Here is a 17,477-nt window from a genome sequence, read left to right as displayed (position 1 = left end):
TTTTAGTTTAGGCCAAAGGTATTAGTCCTATGTGGCTTTCTTTCTCAGCAGAGCTAGAAAACTATGGATTCTGAATAACTCATAAAATGCTCTCAACCCCTAGGTGCTGGATTGATTGCCAAAAAGGGGATGATTTCCAGACAGATATAATAAACTATCCAAAAGTTGCCCCTACTTCATAACAGTAGAAAAAAACACTAATTCGGGGGGGGGGGCCAAGATGGCAGCATGAAAACACCCATGCTTGAGTTCTCCACTAAATCACCAAACACCTGAAAAAAATGAAATTCTAGAGCTACAGAACCCACAAAATGACAGTCTTTGGGGAGAAGAAGGGAATTAACTTCACTACTCAATTCTTTGAGCACAATACTGGTTCCAAGTTCAAAATCTGATTTTGGGGAGGGTAGAGATGGGGAGAAAATTTGCTGAATGTTGAAAACTAAAAATAAATTTAAAGAATGTGGTTATTTAAAAAATAATAAAAACACCAACTCAGGACACAATTAAAATTATTCTTGTCTAGTAACCTTTTTAAAAAAGCAAATAACCAGAAAAATGTCAAATGGCAGAGAGTCACTTAACTGTACTATTCATCAGGAAGCAACAAAACAGAAGAGAGAATGAATGTAATTCCTCATTGTTCCAGCAGTTTCTCTCACTATCCAAAACTGAGTAGCACCACGTGCTCTAGGGCTTAAAGCTGCCTCTTCAGCTGGTCCCTTTCCTCTCTAATTCATCCTTTTTCCCATCCGTAAGAGATTTAAAAACTGTCACTAAAGTAGAAAACTAAGTCCATATTCAGAATCCTTTAACCTCTTCTCAGGCTAGAAAAGAAATAAAACTCCCAGGATCTTTAGTAATTTCGGCCACCTCACAAGGCACCCAGCTCACAAGGCAACACTACTATAAGGGGCAGAGTTAGCAATTATGTGTTTTTCGAACCTGTTCTGGGTAAGCTGGCCTGGACATGTGGTACGGTGTAAAGAATCATTGACTTGACTTTCCCCCCCACATTCCTTCCTGCTGCTTCCAGGTGATGATCACAATTCCCCCACAGCATGGGCTCTATGAAGGTGGGATACCTTCCCTCTCCCCTCTTTTGTCCCAGCTCCAACAAATGAGCTTGGGGTCTCCTGAGTTTCTGCATCTCTGTTTCAGGTGCTGGTGGTAAACCCACACAAACCTTAAGCCATGATGGCAACCTTGGAGCCAGGATTGCAGGTGGGATGGTGTATGTCCCAAGTTCTTGTGAAAACTCCATGGAGTGTGGCCTGAAATGAGAAGCCAATTTTCTTTGCCTGCCTTTGCTCTTTTTTTTGTCTATTAGGCTGAAAAAGGCCCTTTAAGACTAAGCAAATAGAGATATTTGGTAAATTTTATAAAACATTCATTTTCCTGAATTTGAAAAATTTTATTTTGGGTAATGTAACACTGGCTACCCTTGCCCTAGATGCCTGAAAGCCAACTCTATTACATTTCACCTCCTCTGGGGTTTTCCAGTACCCCTAAGGAGGTTGGGTATGTCTAGGTTCTCAGAAGATGGTTCCTGCTCTCAGTGATGGTGTGCCCCCAAGTGTGTATGTATGTTTACTGATGGGGAGAATCACCTACATTCATCTCCACTTACCCACTGTCAGATTAGCTTTTACAAAGAAATTTACTTCAAAGGAATAATCATAAATACATGAAATTTCCCACAGATGAGAGGAATGATTCTTCCCTCCTTCACAGACATCAGTCTTTGGGGAGGAGAAGGGAATTAACGTCACTACTCAATTCTTTTAGAGCACAATACTGGTTCCAAGTTCAAAATCTGTTTTGGGCTTGAGTCCCAGGCACCCTGGGTTCTCCAGGTTTCCCTGTCAGGCTGGCTAGATGCAGCATCCCACCTGGAAGCCTGGCTCCAACATCTCCATGGTTTGAACTCCTAGTCTAGTTGTTATCACCACTGGAACCCAAAATGGAGAACAAACAAGACAAAATAGTAACAAACAAAAAACCAAACCTATTTCTTGGAGGCAGGGTAAAAGAGCACGGGGAGAAGGTTTTCCACTTCCTGGTTCAATTCATGGCTCCTGAGTTGTGGGTGAACTATGGTCTTCAATCTCTGGATGCAACAGGGAAGACCAGGCAAAAAAGCTCTCAAGACTACCCGTGTCTGGTCAGACATAACCTGGTCTGCTTGTGTCAACCAAAGGAGACCACACACACACCCCCCACTCCTATCCATGTGGTAGGAGAAGCAGGGTGCTTCTGTTGGGTGATCTGGGCATGCTCCAGTCCCATTAGAGGAATAACTAATCTTCATCTGTACATGTGGGATTGCATACAATACTGCATCACCAGCTCTTTGGGAATTTACTGTATCACTGGGGAAGCAAGCAAAAGGACACTGAGCAGAGAGAACTGCTCTCAATTTAGGACAGGGACTGTGTTAAAAATACAACCTTGCCAACTTGCCAGGGACAGCAAATTACAAACAGGAAATGGGGCTTGACCAGATCACCTAACATGGAAGTACCATGATTCCCAGAATTCTCCTAGCACAAAGATGGGAGATCCCTCCTTTGATTGGTTCCATAACCAGAAGAGATTGTACTTTTATACTTAACCATAGTCGGATAACTTCTTTCCTGACCACTATCTCCTATGCTTCCAAAGGGTAAATATCACAGTTCCCCCATAGTATGAGCCTCATACCTTCCTGAGCCCTCTCTGTTATCCTAGCTCCAAGAAATGGGATGAGGATCTCTGTTCTGTGTTGTTTATCCTTCTGAGTTTCAGGGGTCAGTGGTGATCTCCCTCTGAACCTGGGTGTTCAAGTCATGGCAACCCTGAAGCCAAGACTGCAGGTGGGATGGTGGAGCCAGCTAGCTCAGCAGGAAAACCTTGAAAAGCCAGGGTGCCAGGACTTGGTCCCTGGGAGGTTTAGAAGCAGAATTTAAGACTACAGGAACTGAGCTAAACTGTGAACCTAACTACCTCCCTGCCCCTTAATACCCCCTTTCCTTCATTGAAGTGGTAAAAGGTATAAGGAGTGCTACACCTTACAAGCTTTTTAGGGTGGGGGGTAGTGGCTCTCTACATAATATTAAACCTTTGAAGTACATAGCTTTAAACTTTTTTTAATTAGAGACTTGAAATCAAGACTTTGGGTCTAGTTCTAGGTCAGTCATTTATTAGTTTGTGTGACTGGCAAGTCATTTACTTCTTAATCTCTCAATCTATAAAAGGCAAGGAGAGTGGACTAGATGGTCTACAATGAATCTTCCAGCTCTAATACAATGGAGGTCAGTGGACCTATGGCATCATAAAGTTGCATGCACTGGTAAAAGGGGATAGATAGGATTAATTGGATACAGACAAAGGAAGCAAACTTCTAAGGACCAGATGCTCAGTCTCCATGATGGTCTAAGATGCCAAAGGAAGCAAGCTTCTAAAGACCAGATGTTCAGTCTCCATGATAATGGAAGACCAGGCAGCATGATTTGGAAGCCTATAGTTTTTCTCAGTTGTGGGGCAAGGGCTGTATTTCTTCAGGCCCTAAATTGGGGATTCTAGGAACTTCTTATAAGCTAAAACCCAGTAACACTTATTTGTAGGGTGAGAGGGGTGCCCTTCCATCCCCGCTGGGAAAACAGGTTCTAGAAGGAAAAAGGCTTAATGGTCTTGCCAAAGTGAACCTGCCAGTTAGAAGAGGAAGGGAATGAGCATTTATATAACACATCCTCTGTGCTAGGCACTGTAGGAGCAGGCCAAGAATCCAGTCCAGACAGGATTCTCCTTTGGAAGTTCAGAACTAGAACTGGAACAAATAAGGGAAATTAAAAGTGAGGTATAATTACCCATGTTTTTTATTCATAGCACCATTTGTTATATTTCCTTTCTTCTTTATTTTAATACACATATAGATTATCCTGTAGTGGTTACCTCTCGGATGCTTAAAATTTTTCTGTGCTGCTATCAGGGGACAAGGAAAGGCAGGAGGGAAAATAATGCTGGGGCTGTCCCACAGAATAAGCTGGGTGATGGGAACTCAGGCTGGAGTGGTAATAGGAGTGAGAAACTAGCAGGGAGAATTAAGGTGCACTATTTGGTTTGGTTTGGTAATCATAACTAAACGGTAATGGTAATTATAATTAAAATCTAGGAAAGCAGGAATAATGGAGTTCGGTGGACCTGTGGCATCATAAAGTTGCTCTTCTTGGTCCTATAAGGAAAGAAAAGACAAATCTAAACATAGGGATCTATGCAATTTTGTCCTAGGAAATCTTTGTCAGGTAAGTGTCAATGTCAGTTCAGGAAAGTTCCTGAGAAGGGAAGAATTTCTAGTTTCCTCAATTGGCAGAGCTTTAAGGTAAATCAGGTTGTTTCTAAGTAGTTTTTATCACTACTCGAGACAGTTTTGACCCAAACATGACCCAGGCACCCATGATGTACGCACAGATACTTGGGATATTCTTCCCTCCCCCAGCATACCCTGACCACCCCAGATCATCTTTTGGCAAATACCCCTTAGAAGGCTCCAGGCTCTGAAGCAATGGCCAACAAGAACTCAGCTGTCCTTTCATTCTATATACACTCACATAGGATTGAATAGGCATGGATGAGTTTCAATCATCATCACAGATCTCAGTCTTTCACTCCAAACCCAACACTCTTTCCCACTTATTTCTGTAAAGGGCACCACTATCCTTCCAGGCACACAGCTTTACACCCTTGGTGTCATCTTTGATTCCTCATTCTCAAAGTATACATTAAAGCAATCACCAAATTTGGTTTCTAATTCTACAATAGCTCTCAAATCTGTGCTCTTCTCTCCACTCACATAACCAGTACTCCAGGGTAAGCCCTTATCACCTCTCACCTGGACTTCTGCAATAGCAGCCTATTTGGTCTTCCTGCCTCAAGTCTGTCCCCCTTCAATCTTAGTTACTTGCACCCAAGCTGCCAAAGTGATATTTCCAAAGCCTAGGTCTATGGCACTTCCCTGCTGAATAAACTCCAATGTCTCCTTATTACCTGTAGGATAAAATAGTGTACTATTTTCTGTTTCCACCTGGATGTAATATCTCCTACTGGTGGAAAAGTTCCCCTTCAAAGTTACATGGTGGGGGTTGGGGGTGGAAGGTGTGTCCCCTAGGTCTTATTCCACATCTGCTCTGAGACTTGCCTGCTTCTCCCTAGATAATTTTGTATTATAATTTGAAAGCCTTTTACAAGTTTACATTTAACACTGCCTCTGGGCTCCCCTCCTAACTCACCCTCATAGATTGGGTCCCCAAAATGATAAATGCTACATCAGGGTGTGAGGATAATCCTGTGGGTCTATATTCCTACAATTCACAAGCTTCCACCAAGTGTGCTTCCCATTAACAATTAGCCTGCAGATACAATAAGCCATTAGCAAAGGCATTTACTAAGAAAGCATAGCAAAGCCAGGGGTTATAAATATTTCCTCTCCATAAACCTGGGGTGCACTTTCCTCATACATAAATACAGTGTCCATGGGAAGAGTGGGCAGTGATAGTGAGGCACATGTGAAGGGAAAGTGTAGCAAAGACAACTCCTCACTCCTGTAACTGCAAGACCTAAAACCATAAGAGTACTCACAGGGCTCCCTTGGCGCTACCAGGAGTCCCCTTTCCCAATGTAGCTTCCTCTCTTTGGGGACTCTGTCATGGTTGTCTTGAGTACATCTCTGTTTCCCCCTGGATGTAATATCTCCTACTGGTGGAGAAGTTCCCCTTCAAAGTTACATGGTGGGGTTTGGGGGTGGAAGGTGGGTCCCCCAGTTCTTATTCCACATCTGCTCTGAGACTTGCCTGCTTCTCCCTAGAGCTTAGCTATTTAAAGCTTCCATGAGTATATAATTAATTTGCTTGCTTTGCTAACCATGTTTCTTATCAGAGAACACCATCATAAAGGGATCAGTAGGTGAATATACCTCCTTATTCCTCTAATGTGGTCTTTATTGTTTATCCTTACACCAACTGGAGGGAGAGCATCCCCTTCCTTTACATACATTAATCCCCCTTTTGTAGTCTATGATGCAAACTGGTCTTCCTATTCCTTACACATGATAATCCATCTCTCATCTCTATGCCTTTATACTGGAAAGTACGTCTTCATTTTTTCTTCGGATTCTTTACTCAAGCACCACAGTCTACAGGGAGCCATTTTTGGTCTCCCTGCTCCCTCCCAAAATTACCTTTAATTTTTTTATAAGGACTATATATACAATTATTCTATGTTATCTCCCTTTGCAGAATAGAAGTTCCTTTTCTGTGAAGGTCCTGTTTCATCTCTGTTTTTGTATTCCTAGCCCTTAGTACATTGCTGGCACTTAATACCATGCTTGTTGATTGATCATGGGAGAGAACTTGCAAATCAATGAGATCACAGATACATTTTGAGTATTTAAGAGATTCACCTCCTTGCTTCTAACATCTACAAACTTCTCTGAACCACATTTATGAAACAAGCCACAAAAGGATGATATATGTATTTGAAAAAAAATATGAGAAAAGAGATATTTCCATACACTGCAAAACAATTGCAGAGCTCAAGCACTCAAAATAAACTGCAAGTGCTGTGAAGCAAGTTTATTCTCATTTTCTGTCCTCTGAAGGCAAGCCTCTCTGCTGCCACACAGTCTACTTGGGGTTTAACAGGGTCAATATGTTACATGTGGATGTTCAAATATTTGATGGATGAATAGTGAAAGTTCTGAGACATAGTTATATATGCCAAGTGGCTAGTTATATCCATGTGTGAAAAACTGCGAGTCGTTCACACTTTTAAGTAATTTCTAACTACAAACTAGCAGCTAGGTGGCACAGAGGATAGAGCGCAATGCCTTGAGTCAGGAACTCATCTTTCTGAGTTCTAATTCTGCCACAGACATTACTAGCTGTGTGACCCTGGGCAAGTCACTTCACCCTGTTTGCCTCAGTTCCTCATCTGTAAACTGAGTTAGAGAGGGAAATGACAAACCATTCCAGTATCTTTCCAAGTAAACCCCAAATGGGGTCATGAAAAGTTGAACGTGACTGAAACAACTGAATGACCACAATCTATAAACCACATGTATACAAGTTAAGGCACACCTGCAAGAAACTTTTTAAAAGTGGGGTGAATGACTGGAGGGATAGTTCATAGTTCATGACAGGATTGTACCAATATAATAAGAATGATGACAATGCATAAGTAATAAAAACCCCACCAAAATGAAGCCAAATACTATGTGATGCTACAGAGCAATCTTGTCTTCAGAGAAGAAATGAGAAAAAATATTTCCTTAGAAAGGAAGAGGAACATCAGATTTGGCCTGAGGAGGGAATACCATACATACCTAATTGGGTATCTCATCCCACAGGAAAGAAGAGGGAGGAAGAAAAAAAGCGGGGGGGGGGGGGTAGATGATGGAGCGAAGGGCGGATGGGGGTGGAGGTAATCTAAAACAAACACTTTCAAAAGGGGACAGGGTCAAGGGAGAAAATTTAATAAAGGGGGATGGGTTGGGAAGGAGCAAAATACAGTTAGTCTTTCACAACATGAGTACTGTGGAAGGGTAATACATAATGTTACATATGTGGCCTATGTTGAATTGCTTGACTTCTTAGGGTGGGTGAGAAGGGAAGAGGGGAGAGAATTTGGATCTCAAAGTTTTAAAAACAGGTGTTCAAAAACAAAAAAAAAATATTTTTGCATGCAACTAGAAAATAAGATACACAGGCAATGGGGCATAGAAATTTATCTTGCCCTACAAGAAAGGAAGGGAAAAGGGGATGGGAGGGAAGTGGGATAATAGAGGGGAGGGCTGACTGGGGAACAGGGCAACCAGAATATTTGCCATCTTGGAGTGGGGGGGAGGATAGAAATGGGGAGAAAATTTGTAATTCAAACTCTTGTGAAAATCAACGCTGAAAACTAAATATGTTAAACAAATAAATTTAAATTTAAAAAAAAAAAGGGAGAGGAAGATGGATGCAGAATTTTACATATTCTGCCATACTTAGTAGGCTGTTGTCTTTTCTTAACTATTTTTCTTTGTTACAAGGGAAGGATCAAGGGAAGAAATCCAGAAATGACTGGAATATAAAAACTAAAGCCACCGTTAAACCTTTTTTTTTTCCAAAAGAAGAAAAGTTCAAACCCCTAGCCTCATACCATATTTTAACTAAACTTTACCTATTATTTTGAAAGACTTCAGAACTCTGATGACAATAAGGATAAACTACCTGATCAAAATACCAAAGATGAAATATGCCACTCACTTTCTGCCACAGTTGATGAATTTAAAATGCAGAAAATAGATTTTCACGGTTGGCCAATATGGAAATTTGTTTTGCTGGACTATACCTGTTTATGATGAGAATTTCATTTATTCACTTTTTTGTTCAAAGTGGGGCCAAGGTGTGGGTAATGGTCAGGAAAAAAGCACATTTTTTTAAAAAAATTATTATTAATTAGCTGTTATAAATACTATCTAACCTTAATTTTTTTCACTACTTAAGCTAAGTAGAAAACAACTTTCAATTGACAATGAAATTTTTTTTTCCTAGTCTTAAAAGCTTTTCACTTAGGGTTTCTAAGCCCCTTGTCATGAAAATGGACCAGTGTAGCCTTTGTGATCCTTCCTTCCCCATTGTCCCATCTACCCCTTCACCATGGTTCTTAATTTTCTTTTAAATTCCAAGGACTTGAATTCCAGTCAAATCTTCAACTTTTTGCTTAGGAAAGCACCTTCTTTCCATAAAACTTTTTTTTCTATAAATCAATCTGTGTCTATACTTGAATCTACTGCATGCCTCATGTCCTAGCCCCACTCTTCCCTACGCTCAATCCATCTCTGTCTATCCTTCTAACAGGACCTTCTGCACTGCTCGTCGAAATGTTCCTGTTCTTTTAACACTCCCACAAAATCTTGATCTTATTAAGCTGTATTATAAAGTAGCAGTCATTAAAACTACTTGGTACTGTCTAAGAAATAGAGTGGTGGATCAGTGGAATAGGTTAGGTACACAAGACACAGTAGTCAATGACTATAGTAATCTACTGTTTGACAGATGCAAAGACTCCAGCTTCTGGGATAAGAACTCAGTATTTCACAAAAAACTGCCGGGAAAACTGGAAAACAGTATGGCAGAAACTGGGCATAGACCAATATCTGGGCATAGACCATATACCAAAATAAAGTCAAAATGGGTTCAGAATTTAGATATAAAGGCTGACACTAGGCAATCTGGGAGAGCAAGGAGTAGTTTACCTATCAAATTTATGGAGAAGGGAAGAATTTATGACCAAATGAGATAAAAAGTGTTATGAAATACAAAATGGATAATTTTGATTACATGAAATCGAAAGGTTTTTGTACAAACAAAACCAATGTAACCAAGATTAGGAGGGAAGCAGAAAATTGGGAAAGAATTTTTACAACCAGTATCTCTGATAAAGGCCTCATTTCTAAAATATACAGAGAACTGAGTCAAATTTATAAGACTATGAGTCATTCCCCAATTGATAAATGGTCAAAGGATATGTACATGCAGTTTTCAGATGAAGAAATTAAAGATACCTATAGTTATATGAAAAAATGTCCTAAATCACAGAGAAATGCAAATCAAAACAGCTGTTGGGCAGTGCCACATCCCACCTGTCATATTGGCTAACATGACAAAACAGGAGAATGATAAATGCTGGAGAGGATGTGGGAAAATTGGAACATTTTTACATTGTTGGTGGAGTTGTGAACTGATCCGACCTTTGTAGAGAGCAATTTGGAACTTTGCCCAAAGGGCCATAAAAATGTGCATATTCTTTGACACAGCAATACCCATTCTAGGGCTGTATCCGAAAGAAATCATACAAGTAGGAAAAGGACCCATATGTTCAGAAATATTTATAGCAGCTCTTTTCGTGGTGGCAAAGAATTGGAAATCAAGGGGACGCCCATCAACTGGGAAATGTCTAAACAAGTTGTCGTATATGAATGTAATGGAATACTATTGTGCTATAAGAAATGAAGAGCAGCCAGACTTCATAATAACCTGGAAAGACTTATATGATCTGATGCGGAGTAAGGGGAGCAGAACCAGAACATTATACACAATTACACCATTATACACAATTGCCATGCAATTAGACAGTATCTCTGATCACTAACTTTGATGGACTTGGCTCTTCTCAGCAATGCAATGTTCTAAGACAGCTCCAAAAGACTCATGATGGAAAAAGCGATTCACATCCAGAGAGAGAATTATGGAGTCTGAATGCAGATTGAAACAAACCATTGGCTCATTTTTTGTTTTTGTTTCTGTTTTGTTTCTTCTTTCTCAAGGTTCATTCCATTTGATATAGTTCTTTACGACTTGACTATTGTGAAAATGTTTAGCGTGAAGGTATATATAGAACCTGTATCCAAGTGCACGTCCTCTTGGGTGGAGAGAGGGGGGAGGAGAGGAAGGAGGAGAAAATTTGAAACTCAAAAACTTGAGGAACTGATTGATGTAAACTAAAACTAAAAATAAATTAATAAAAAAGAAAGAAAAAGATGATATTCAATGAACTAAAAAAAAGTGTTCATTTCTCTTCTAGCACTAACTGAAACCTGGTGTTCCCTTGAAGACACATAGCACTTCACAAGCTACTCTCTCCAGCAGAAGATGTACATTCTCTCATTCTTTGCACTCTTCGAGGGAGAGGGAGACTTGGGACTTGGGACTTGAAGGGGGTTTCATAATGAGAATCAGACAGGCCAGTATATGCTTAAAACAATAGATCTCTATTGCGTTTTAACTCACACAAAGGAAGATTTAAAGATCCCTGTGAGTAGAAAAACAAGTGAAGGAAATTAACCAGGATAGCTCCCTGATACCTCTGAATCTGGGACAGGGAGGAACACAATTCAGCGTGATAACTCAGGAAAAAGCCAGGGATTTGGGGGAGGTCTTCTTTTGAATTCATCTGATTGGCTTCTCTTTTCTGATGTCACAGTAAGGAAACTACTAGAGAACAGCTTGAGACCTCAGCTCTACAAGCATCTGGTACAGAAGTTGTCAGAAAATGAAAGTCTGAAAAAGCCAGGAGAAGGGTACATTTCTAGAGTAGAGGCTAGATCCAAAAGAAAAAAAAGAGGTCTTGAATTAAAACAGGTTTTGAATGCTCCTTTCACCCTACCACTACTTCTATACCACAACTGCAAGTCACTAAAATTTATAGGGCAATGTTATGAACTTCAAAACAGGTGAAACGATTTGAGTGATGGCAACCAGTGTCACTAACTTCCTGTTCCCTACACACACATCAAGTTTCATAGGACCATAGACCTAAAGCTGGAAGGTACCTTAGAGACCATCATGTTCAACCCCCTAATTTTAAAGATGAGGAAATGGAAGCCCAGATAGGTTAAGTGACTGGGACAGGTTAGGAACAGGCCAGTCTAGTGGTTCAGGTTTGAAAATGGAATGGAATGCGACACTAATAGGCCATCTAACATTTACCAATAGCATGAAAGGATATGCAACAAAGATTCAACATTGATTCAGTTGGGCATAGCTTGCCTTCTCTGCATCTTTCCTGATGGTTTGCTGGTGAAAAGTGAGTATTTAACCTGAGAAGCCCATGGCTCTTTGTGGGCTGGGCTTTTGGAATTAGGCAACCATGAAGCTATATTGACAATTGAGAGACTTAGTTCCTTGGACCACTTAAACCTAGAGGAGGATTTCATTGCTTTTTAGGGAAAATCTAGCAGAGATTATGTGTCAAGTCCTAAGTAGATGTTACTTCTACTATACCAACTTAAAAGCAATCCTCTTTTCTCCTATCACATACCATTCTAATTGACTTGTCTTTTAGCTGTATGTTTACTTTTCCTCATTCTCCAACTAGTCCTGAGGCATGTATTATTTCTTTAAAAAAAAGAGCTGTCAGAGTTTTAGCATAGTATCTTTAACACAATAAGCAAGGGTTTAAAAATATTTGTGGATTTGACCAGCAAAGTTAGAGAAATATACATTTTTTGTTTTTTTTTTTTTAAATTAAGATGTTTTTTTATTGTTTAGTTTACAACACTCAATTCCGCATGATTTTGAGTTCCAGATTTTCTTCCCCCACCTCCCCGCCTCAATCCGCAAGACGGCATGGAATCCAATATATCTTCTACATTTAACTTCACATTAAACTTATTTACACAATAGTCAAGTTGTAATGAAGAATTATGACCAATGGAATAAATCATAAGAAAGAAGAAACAAAGCCAAAAAAATAAAAACAAAAGAGAAAAAAAAGGAGAGCAAATAGTTTGCCTCAAACTGCATTCAGACTCCATAGTTCTTTCTCTGGACATAGATAGCTCTCTCCATCATGAGTCCTTTGGAATTGTCTTTGAACCTTGTATTGCTGAGAAGTGCAAAGTCTATCAAGGTTAGTCATCACAGAATCCATATATCTGTGGTTGCGTATAATGTTCTCCTAGTTCTGCTCTGCTCACTCAGCGTTATATCATGTAGGTTTTTCCAGGTTATTATGAAGTCCATATCTTCTCCATTTCTTATAGCACAATAGTATTCCATTACATTCATATACCACAACTTGTTCAGCCATTCCCCAATTGATGGGCACCCCCAGTTCTTTGTATTGTGTATTTCCCATTTGTGTGATCTCTTTGGGATACAGCCCTAGAAGTGATATTGCTGGATCAAAGGGTATGAACATTTTTATAACCCTTTGGGCATAGTTCCAAATTGCTCTCCAGAATGACTGGATCAGTTCACAGCTCTACCAGCAATGTAACAGTGTTCCAATTTTCTCACATCTTCTCCAGCATTTACTATTTTCCTGTTTTGTCATTTTAGCCAATCTGACAGGAGAGATGTGGTACCTAAGAGTTGTTTTGATTTGCATTTCTCTAATCAGTAGTGATTTCGAGCATTTTTTTCATATGCCTATAGATAGCTTTAATTTCTTCCTCTGAAAACTGCCTGTTCATATCCTTTCACCATTTCTCATTTGGGAAATGACTTGTATTTCTATATATTTAGCTCAATTATCTATATATTTTAGAGATGAGGCCTTTATCAGAGGCACTAGGCGTAAAGATTTTCTCGCAATTTTCTGCTTCCCTCCTAATCTTTCTTGCCTTGGTTTTTATTATACAAAAACTTTTCAATTTAACATAATCAAAATTATCCGTTTTGCAATGCTCTCTATGTCTTGTTGTGTCATGAATTCTCTGCTTTCCCATAAATCTGATAGGTAAACTATTCCTTGCTCTCCCAAATTGCTTATAGTATCACTCTTTATTCCTAAATCATGAACCCATTTTGACTTTATTTTGGTATATAGTGTAAGATAATGGTCTATGCCCAGTTTCTGCCCTAGCATTTTCCAATTTTCCCAGCAGTTTTTGTGAAATAGTGAATTCTTAGCCCAGAAGCTGGATTCTTTGGGTTTATCAAAGAGTAGATTGCTGTAGTCATTAACTACTGCGTCTTGTGTACCTAACCTATTCCACTGATCCAAGACTTTATTTCTTAGCCAATACCAAATAGTTTTGATGACTGCTATTTTATAGTACAATTTAATATCTGGCATGGCTAGGCCCCCTTTCCTAGCATTTATTTTCATTAATACCCTAGATATTCTAGACCTCTTGTTCTTCCAGATAAATTTTGTTATTGTTTTATCCAGCTCTGAAAAATAATTTTTGGTAGTTCTATTGGCATGGAACTGAATAAATAAATTAATTTAGGTAAAATTGTCATTTTTATTATATTAGCTTGGCCTACCCATGAGCAACTGATGTTTTTCCATTTATTTAGATATGACTTAATTTGTGTGAAAAGTGTTTCATAATTATATTCATAGAGGCCCTGGGTTCGTCCTAGCAGCTAGACTCCCAAATATTTTATAGTGTCTACAGTAACTTTAAATGGAATTATCTCTTTGTATCTCTTGCTCTTGGGCCTTATTAATGATGTATAGGAATGCCAAGGATTTATGTGGGTTTATTTTATATCCTGCAACTTTACTAAAGTTGTTTATTATTTCAAGTAGTTTTTTACTTGATTCTCTAGGATTCTCTAAGTAAATCATCATATCATCTGCAAAAAGTTTCTTCTTTGCCTATTCTAATTCCTTCAATTTCTTTTTCTTATTGCCACAGCTAACAATTCTAGTACCAAATTGAATAATAGGGGTGATAATGGACAACTTTGTTTCACCCCTGATCTTATTGGGAATGCATCTAGCTTATCCCCATTACAAATAATGCTTGTTACTGGTTTTAGGTAGATACTATTTGTAATTTTAAGGAAGGCTCCATTTATTCTTATGCTTTCTACTGTTTTTAATAGGAATGGGTGTTGCATTTTGTCAAAGGCTTTTTCTGCATCTATTGAGATGATCATATGGTTTCTGCTAGTTTTGTTGTTGATATGATTAATTATGCTGATAGTTTTCCTAATGTTGAACCACCCTTGCATTCCTGGAATAAATCCTACCTGGTTGTAGTGTATTATTCTCATGATAAGATGCTGCAATCTTTTTGCTATTATTTTATTTAAAATTTTGCATCAATATTCATTAAGGAAATTGGTCTGTAATTTTCTTTCTCTGTTTTGAGTCTTCCTGGTTTAGGTATTAGTACCATATTTGCATCATAAAAAGAATTTAGTAGGACTCTTTCTTCACCTGTTTTCCCAAATAGTCTATAAAGTATAGGAATTATTTGTTCTTTAAATGTTTGATAGAATTCACATGTAAAACCATCTGGCCCTGGAGATTATTTTCCTAGGGAGTTCATTGATGGCTTGCTCAATTTCTTTTTCTGAAATGGGGTTAAGTATTTTACTTCCTCTTCTGTTAACCTGGGCAATTTATATTTTTGTAAATATTTATTTGTATCCCTAAGGTTGTCAAATTTATGAGCATACAATTGGGCAAAATAATTCCTAATTATTGTTGTAATTTCCTCTTCATTGGAGGTGAATTCACTCTTTTCATTTTTGATACTGGTAATTTGATTTTATTCTTTCTTTTTTAATCAAATTGACCAAAGGTTCATCAATTTTATTTTTTTTTCATAAAACCAGCTCTTAGTTTTATTTATTAGTTCAATACTATTCTTGATTTCAATTTTATTAATCTCTCCTTTGATTTTCAGTATTTCTAATTTGGTATTTAATTGGGAATTTTCAATTTGGTGTTTTTCTAGGTTTTTCAGTGGCATGCTCAATTCATTGATCTCCTTTTTCTCTATTTTATTCATGTAAGCATTTAGAGATATAAAACTTCCTCTAAGAACTGCTTTTGCTGCATCCCATAAGTTTTGGTATGTTGTGTCATCATTGCAACTCTCTTGGTGCCCGGGAGGAGGGCGGGCCGCGCGGGCGCCACGTCCGCAGCCCGAGCCCCGGAGCCCAAACTCCGCTGCCGCCACCTCCCAGGCCCCAGGCCGAGCAGCGAGCGCCGCGACCGCCGGGCCAGGGGCGCCGGAGACCATGAATCAGACAGACAAAAACCAACAAGAAATTCCCTCGTACCTTATTGATGAGCCTCAAGAAGGTTCGATGAAAGACCATCCCCAGCAGCAGCGTGGCATGTTGTCCCGTGTCACTGGCGGCATCTTCAATGTGACAAAAGGAGCTGTTGGCGCCACCATTGGTGGCGTGGCTTGGATTGGAGGGAAGAGTCTGGAGGTGACCAAAACAGCTGTTACTACAGTGCCTTCCATGGGCATAGGGTTGGTCAAAGGAGGGGTATCTGCTGTGGCTGGCAGTGTCACAGCCGTCGGGTCTGCTGTTGTAAACAAAGTGCCCTTAACAGGAAAAAAGAAAGATAAGTCTGACTGAGAGGGAGTGAGAAGGATGGAGAAGATGAGCTTTGCTCTCCACAGCGCCACAAGGCCAGTGGCTTTGAGCCGCCAGCATGGGGACCTCCACAAAGCCACCTCTTGGCGATGTTTCTCTTCTCAAGTGCTGTATTGGAAGTATTGATGACTTCCTTTCATCTGAAAAGAGAAGATGCCAAGACTCTCACAGTTTGTGAAAGTTCACCAGACTTTTTGATTCCAGATTTTTAACTGGTGAAAACACTCGTTCAGTAGTAACTGAAGGTATAGTATGTTTCAATATTTACTGTAGGTCTTTCAGTTCAGTTAAAAATGTGAAAATTACATTTAGTGGAAAATCTTTGCCATTCCATCCATCTGCTAGTGTGCCAGGGGACTCATGGCCCTTACGAGAGCTGTAAACTCTATAAACTGTACCTTTGATGTGCCTAATAGTTTCGGATGTCTCTTAGTTTTTAAAAATTGTATTTTATTTAGGCTAAGAGGCATATTTTGCTCATTTAAGCTGGTAAGATAGGAATTGGAGATGTTAAAAAGTAAACTCTTATGTGATAATCTCTGAGCGCTAACTATCCTTTGTTAGATATGCATTATGTTCATTTAATTATTGATGCCTTACAAGAGGACATGTTTTCTGATGCCCTAAATATCATGGCAGTTCCTAGCTTTTGACTATTTCAGTTCATAAGTGAAATTAAGACTTTTTTCATTTAAGAAAAGAATCTCAGGAGCATTTAAGTAAAGGCACTTCTTGTTGCCAGCAGATAAAAATCCACTCTTTTATTAACTGTCTGCCTCTTACCAAAAAAAAAAAAAAAATTAAAAGGGCAGACAAATCAATATTTAAGCCCACGTTCCACAATCTCTGGAGTAACGTATACCTTGTAGTGCCTAAAGATACATTTCTTAGCTGTTCACTTAGAAAGTCATGGTGGATGAGTTTCTTATTAAGAGGTGTAATATGTGTGATGAATAACTTTTATAGCTGTTCTTTAAGAATTAGCTGCAGCAACCAAGTTAGATAGAGAATTCTTCACTCCTATTAAAAACAACTGTAAGGCTGGCTTAAATCACAGTAGCACTGCCACTGATTTTTAAGGACATTGTAAAAGCAAGTTTTTGAGAACTGCGTTTTGACTCTCCTGGTGAGCCTGCGGCATGAAATGGGTATGGACGCTTCCTTTCAGAAGATCTGTACGTACAGAATACAAGATAAATTCTAGGCCTTAGAGACAGAAAGAGGCTTTTTGGCATTTTGCTTTCCATTTCTTTTCTTTTACATTTTCAGCCAGTGAATGATATTATTGTTAGTCACATACTAGTTTCACATATCATAGCCTCTTTTGTCCCCCAAGAATGAATGACTTTCAACATTCACTGTTTTTACAAAATTCTGTTTCATGAAAACAGTCAAACTAAGTAAACCATCTGTTAGATGTCATCCAAGGAGATGACAATCTAGATAAGTGTTAACAGTTATCTGTACGCTTGAATCTGATGTTCTGTCTCTAATCTTTGCACTTTGGTCCTATGTGTCCAAATTATACTTCTCAGCCATGCTTTGGGCGTACTTATGGAGGTGTCATGTAGTGTGTTAAAGTGATGTCCAAGGGGACTTGAG

At 39.1% G+C, this 17,477-nt stretch overlaps 1 protein-coding gene across 1 annotated transcript; it reads left to right on the top strand.

The window, feature by feature from the left end:
• Nucleotides 1–15,391: 15,391 nt before the first annotated feature.
• LOC118829922 (transmembrane protein 263-like) lies at nt 15,392–16,087 on the top strand. The gene has a single exon (XM_036736739.1). It carries the CDS (start codon nt 15,507–15,509, stop codon nt 15,855–15,857), a length of 351 nt encoding a protein of 116 aa, XP_036592634.1. The 5' UTR covers nt 15,392–15,506; the 3' UTR covers nt 15,858–16,087.
• The last annotated feature ends 1,390 nt before the right edge of the window (nt 16,088–17,477 follow it).

Source organism: Trichosurus vulpecula, chromosome 1 (assembly GCF_011100635.1).
Source record: "Trichosurus vulpecula isolate mTriVul1 chromosome 1, mTriVul1.pri, whole genome shotgun sequence".
In the NCBI taxonomy this organism is placed as follows: domain Eukaryota; kingdom Metazoa; phylum Chordata; class Mammalia; order Diprotodontia; family Phalangeridae; genus Trichosurus; species Trichosurus vulpecula.
The sequence above is the reverse complement of the archived record's forward strand: the minus strand, read 5'-3'. Positions and strand labels throughout refer to the sequence as shown.